We start from the raw sequence: 5858 nt of genomic DNA, 5'->3' as shown, positions 1-5858 counted from the left end.
TTGGGCATCAAGTATCGGAAACTCTAGCCAAGAGTCCTCATTATCAGTCTCAAGAATGCGGCGAGAAAAATAAAAAACAGAGACAAGTATAGTATTTCAGCAATGGCCAGCAAGTCAATGTCTCTGGACCTGACTCCCTCCACTCCCAAAGCAGCCACTGTTTATCAGGTGTATACAATGATCTGTGGGGCCAGTAACACATTACATTCATCAGAAGACTCAGAGTCAAGAAGGCTTAATCTTATGCTTAGTGATAGGCTCTGCTAGCCTGGGGTTTAGCTACATCTTTCCAACTTGGTACCAGATCCAAGAAACAACTCTCCAACAGTAACTTCTAACCCCAAAGTTTCACCAAAGGTTAAATACCTGGATTTCACCTTCATCCCCACCACCTGCTCTGTAACCTCAAACCACAAAGCCCGTCTCTGTGATCTCTAGGTGCCAACTACAAAACAACAAGATTTATGTTTTGTGGGTTTAACAAACTTCTTTCATTTCTGGATTCCTAACTTTGCTACACTAGCCCAACCTCTCTACAAGACATCTGAAGGGGGCTGGGGATTTAGCTCAGCGGCATAAGTACCTGCCTTGTAAGCAGGCGGTCATGAGTTCGATCCCTGGTACCGATAAAAAAAAAAAAAAGACATCTGAAGGGTCCCTATCAGAGCCTCTCATCTCCTATACACTCATTTTCAAAAGCCCCTTTCAAACACCCCAGCCCGGGGGCTGGGGATTTAGCTCAGCGGCATAAGCGCCTGCCTTGCAAGTAGGCAGTCATGAGTTTGATCCCTGGTACCGAAAAAAAGACAAAAAAAACCCCCACAAACACCCCAGCCCTCACTCTCCCTAACCCAACCCAAGCTTTCTACCTCTCAAGATCATAATGCTGTGGGGATTATAACACACACACACACACACACACACACACACACACACACTTCCTTCCAAGCAGTAGCCTACCTCTCAAAACAAGGTGACACAATATAGAGGTGACACCCCCTTCCCCACCTTTGAGCAAAAAATACAAAATTGCCCTCCCATGGGCCCTCATGCTAACTGAAGATACAATCATAAACATCTATACTGACTCCACACACACATTTAACACCCTTTACTCTCATACCACTTGACAAAAAAAGAGAAATCTAATACTCAAGGGACCCTCATCACTAATGCATCACTCATTCTCAAACCACTAGAGGCAACACAACTTCTAACACAAGATAACAATCATTCACTGTAAAGGACACAAACCACCAGAATCTCTCTTGGGATGACACCTTTACACACACAGGCCAAATTAGCTGCACAACAGCCATCTCTCTCTCATCTTCTCCCCCTTATACCCAGACACCTTGCCCTCACCTCAATATTCACCTATATAACACAATTCACAAACCCACTTAAAATCAAAGCTCCTCCTCCCGGATCAACAAGCCTTAGACATCATCACTAACATACACTTCCTCAAGCCATACATGTGACTTAAGAACTCTTTTTAAAGGAATGTGATTTGTACCGATACAAGTATAAGATAAAAATTCTCCTTTCTGGACATTGATACATCTGTTTTCCAACCAGTGACTTACAGCCGAGGTGAGGTGTGCATGTGTGCTCAGGACAGCAGGCATGACTCACTTCTGGCCCCTGGTGTTACCAGTGACTTACTTGTTTCCAGGCTGAGGTTTTAGATTTGGGATGAACCTCAGAATAAATGAACTGAATACAGATTATCTACTCATCTAAAAAATAAAAATTGTAATTTTCCCTGTCTCCTTTCTACCTCTCTCATTTCTTCTATTCTACTATAGCACTACTTCCCCAGCTACTACCTCTTGGCCTGATCTGTTTTGTTTTTAAAGAAAGCAAAGGTTTATTTTCACACATGGTTTCAGAGGTTCAGTCCATGACTGACTGTTTCCATTGCAGTGGGCACAGGGCGAGGTGAGGTAGCATATCATGGCTTAAGGGTTTGGCAGAGTAAAGCTACTTTCTCATTCTCATGACTGGAGCAGACAAGGAAGAGCCTGTGCCCATGCTTGAATGGGATGTTTCCTCAGGGGACTGTCATAGTAGGGGGCTTGGGTTCCCAAGGGAAGTTGTCCTCAGACATAAGGTTAGGGTGTGGGCAGGGAGATATAGTAACTGCATACTGTGTACCTCTCCCCTCAACACATCTGAAAACTATATAGAATGAGTGGTTTTCCAGATCAAGACACCAGTCTAGCAGCCAGTGGAGGGATTTGACTGGGTTTCCTTCAAGCTATCCTTCACTCATGTGGAAGGTGGAGAAAAACGGAACTGAGAAAGCCCAGGACCAAGGACTCTCCCAGCAGCCAAGGGCAGTTTGATCCCAAACCCTTTTCTTCATGTGCACTCCACCATACAGCATCCCATGGGGGTACACCTCTACGAAATGGAAACACTCACAAACTCAGGAGTCCTGCTCAAGAATTGTAAATCAGACCAGTAGGGCAAAGGCATAAACTCCTTGACTAGGAGGCTGATTTGCATTTGGTTTGATTTCTAGGTCTGTGACTTGGCAAGAGGCCAGTCTGTCTCAGCTCAGACACACCACTAAGGATAAGGTTTCTGCTAGATATACAGGAGTACTGAACAGCAAGTTCGGGGTTGGGGGACAATCTGGATCTGACCCCAAGACTGTTGTCCCATCCAACCCAACTTGGGCTCCCAATCAATAAGCCCACCCTGCATCAATTCCTCCACTGGCCAAGAAAACCAAGACCCAGACGTGGTCGCAAAACCATTTATTTGTCCTGACTTGGGAGGGGTGTCCCTTGGGAAAGAGGGTTACAAATCACTATGGGACTCTGGAGCTGGCGTTGCAGGTGAATTCAGAAGGGGCCTCAACCGAAGGTGGTGCTGTTCCAGCCCACGTTGGCAGCGTTCATGTCATAATAGTTGATATAGACCCTGTGAGGTACAAAGAGGGTAGAGAGGGTTTGTAAGCCAGACTCAAAGTCCGCAGCATCCCCAAATGCTAGCCATGTGCCACCAGCGCCCTCTGGGGTCCACGGTCCCCGCCCCACGGTGCCCCCACGCACCTATCCGGACTGATGCGCAGGCGCTCGGACAGCAGACCACACAGCAGCTTGCTGTAAGAGCGATTCTGCGCGCCGCCTATCTTGCCGATGCTGTGCAGGCTGCAGAGCGCGCAGGGCTCCGATGAGCCCGCGAAGGTCATGAGCTGGTCCGGGACCACGTGCACTGCGATGTACTGGGGGGAGGGGCACGCTCAGCCCGCTGGAACCACCCAACCAAACCCCAGGCGCGCACTTCGGGCTCGAGCCCCCATCCTCCCCCGCCCCGTCTCCCCCAGCCCCAGCTCGGGTCGGCCCACCCCGCCTGGTGGCAACCCCCAGTCTTCCCATCTCCTCCCCGCAAACCTGGGCGGGCTTGCCGGTGGCCTGCGCCAGCTGCTGCGTAAGCTCGGAGAGGAACCCGTCCGGCACGGAGCTGCGGGGCACGTTGGTATTCAAGATGAACATCGGCATGTTGGCGGAGAGACGCGGGACGGCGGCAGAAGAACGGGACTGCACACGCGGCCGCTGCGCAGGAACCTGAGCTACGTGACTGCGGCACGGCACCGCCCCTCGGCAGAGTTGGCTCCGCCTCCCGTGACGTCGCCGCCGCCGGCGGGGCGGGGCTTGGTGCACACGTCCCTTCAGCCAGGGCTTCCGCTTCCGGCGTCCGCGTTCAGAGCCAGTCGCCTGGTGGCGCGGGAGATGGCTGGTTTCTTTGTTAGCCCTTTCACTTACTAATAGTTACTCAGAGGCGCTGAGCCAGATCATGGCCTCTTAACGGTCGTTAACCCGCCCGATGGCCCCCTACACCCTGGTGTCGGCCGAGTAGATAGATGAAGCTCAGCTCATTCTATTGAACACACTGGTTCCTCGTGTGTCCTGTGGCTTCTGAGCCCCGAGTCCCCATATTGCGCGCGTGCCCTTGTGTGTGTGCTGTGAGGCAGATGAGAATGCGGGAAGGCCCTGAGGGGAGGGGAGCAGGAAGTAAGACCAGAAGTCTTTCCAAGGTGCTCCTCCAGGCCTCAGTGTGCAAACCCAGTCTGGGCAAACCTCATACCCCACCCTCTGCTAGTTCACCTCAGGGAAGCCCCAGTCTAGTCGACCCAGCAGGTATGCCTACTCTTGGAGGCCTTGGTGGATTTTGTATCTTCAACTAATGGTACTCTCAGGAATCATGTAGCAGCTGCATATCCAGGAGACATCGAGGGTCTAAATGGAGAGGTGCATGAAGATAGATGAAAATAGCCTGTGTAGATGTCACACTTCCAGTCCTACCTGAGCCCAGGGCTCCTGACTACTGATGCACCATTGATGTTCTCTCTGATGTCTCAGCTAGGGGAGCTTCTCTGGGCCCCAGTAGTCAGGAGCAAACCAGGCAGCTTCTGCTCCCTGTGTCCAAATCTAAGTGCATGCATGCTTTTCTTCCCACCCAACTGCCTGCCAGTGAAGCCTACCTCCTCCACTGTTCTTTTATTTTTAGTTCTCCCCACTGGCTACCACCACCACCATCATGCTAGCTGGCATTGCTTTCTGCTCTTGTTTTCTCCTGCTCTGATAGCCATGGTGGCTGCTTCTGGAGCGAGGAGACTCCATCTCCAGGACACAAATTTGGTCTGTGATTTCCCTTCCCAGTGAAATGTGAGCAGTGGTTTCAGAAACTCCAGAGAGAAGACTGAAGAACTAGCACTTGGCTGTGACAAGGTGGAGCCTCACAGCAAGCAGCACACTTTTCTCTGGATGTCTGGTTCTTTCAAACATCCAGAACAAAGCCAGAGAGTGGGGAGAATACAACTCTTGGGCTCACCATCTGCCTCTGGTGTTCAGCCTTTACATCCTCCAGCTGCACAGACACCATCCCAGGAACTCCTGATGCCATTTCAGAAAGCACTGGCCTGAGACTGTACTCCACCTCTAATGGGTTGGGCCAGGCTTCCCCAATCACAATAAAGTGGAGCCCAAGAAGCACAACAGAGTCCAGGCTACAATGGCTAGTATCAGTATTCTGAATCTTAGAACCATCATGGTATCAAAATCAGGCATCTTCCAGTCCCTGAAATGTGCAGGGTGACCAAGGTGATGGTCTAAGGCCCACGGTCAAGCTTATCCAAGGTCACTCAGATCTAACTCTGTTCTTTCCACTTGCTGTGTGAGCTTGGAAAAGTTACTGGTCTCTACATACCTCAATCTTTTATGTGTACAAGAAAATGACAAAAATACTAATTTCATGGGGTCTCTGCTAGGATTAAACAAACGGACTCTTGTAAAGCCCTCAGCACAGCTCTGATACCCTCCAGAGAAGTTAGCTCTCAACATACTGTGGTTGTGAGATAGCTGTACTTTTTTTCCAGGGGAGTGTGTCTGCCATCCTGGAACTCTGGTAACAGGGAGGCCTCAGGATGTAGTAACTCTGAGTGGAAATGTGCAAACCTGAATGCATAAATGAACAAGTGCTCTGAGGAATGGGGAAAAGAATTACCTGTGTCCCAACAAAGAGAACTAGTGGGTTTGAGAGGAGGGAATGGGAACAGATAACAATTCCAGGTCCTCAGGAGCACCGTCTTGAACCCAGAAGCCAGAAAACCACACGACCCTGCTACTCCATGTAAGAGAGATTAGGCCCAGGTCCTGGACCCCAAATCCCTGGCCTTTGGAAACTGAGACTCACAGGCCTAGGTTATTAGCAGGCAGGGGAGGGAGAGGTTCAGGCCAAGAGACAGGTCAATGAAATGCTGTAGGAAGTGAGGAGAGAGCACACTGGGCCTGGGACCTGGGCAGATGGTCTGATGCTGGGAGCATGGCCATCCTTTCAGAGGA

The 5858-nt window shown here is 50.4% G+C and overlaps 1 protein-coding gene across 1 annotated transcript; it reads right to left on the bottom strand.

Annotated features, from left to right (window-relative positions):
* Positions 1 to 2753: 2753 nt before the first annotated feature.
* Mif (macrophage migration inhibitory factor) lies at positions 2754 to 3627 on the bottom strand. Its single transcript, XM_003477965.5, has 3 exons — positions 3408 to 3627; positions 3066 to 3238; positions 2754 to 2934 (listed from the first exon to the last, which is right to left on the bottom strand). Exons 1-3 carry the CDS (start codon positions 3513 to 3515, stop codon positions 2868 to 2870), a joined length of 348 nt encoding a protein of 115 aa, XP_003478013.1. The 5' UTR covers positions 3516 to 3627; the 3' UTR covers positions 2754 to 2867.
* Between the last annotated feature and the right edge of the window lie 2231 nt (positions 3628 to 5858).

The sequence above is a fragment of the Cavia porcellus genome, unplaced genomic scaffold (genome assembly GCF_034190915.1).
Source record: "Cavia porcellus strain 051 isolate PalLab524CR breed Dunkin Hartley unplaced genomic scaffold, mCavPor4.1 scaffold_16, whole genome shotgun sequence".
Taxonomy (NCBI): domain Eukaryota; kingdom Metazoa; phylum Chordata; class Mammalia; order Rodentia; family Caviidae; genus Cavia; species Cavia porcellus.
Note: the sequence above shows the minus strand (reverse complement) of the source record. Positions and strands in the feature narration are given on the sequence as shown.

Excerpts from the sequence above, each read along its gene's own strand:
- Mif (XM_003477965.5), bottom strand. The coding sequence starts at position 3,515 with ATGCCGATGTTCATCTTGAATACCAACGTGCCCCGCAGCTCCGTGCCG. Across the intron at positions 3,239-3,407 it reads CCACCGGCAAGCCCGCCCAG|TACATCGCAGTGCACGTGGT; the intron begins GTTTGCGGGGAG and ends CCCTCCCCCCAG. Across the intron at positions 2,935-3,065 it reads CTGCGCATCAGTCCGGATAG|GGTCTATATCAACTATTATG; the intron begins GTGCGTGGGGGC and ends TGTACCTCACAG.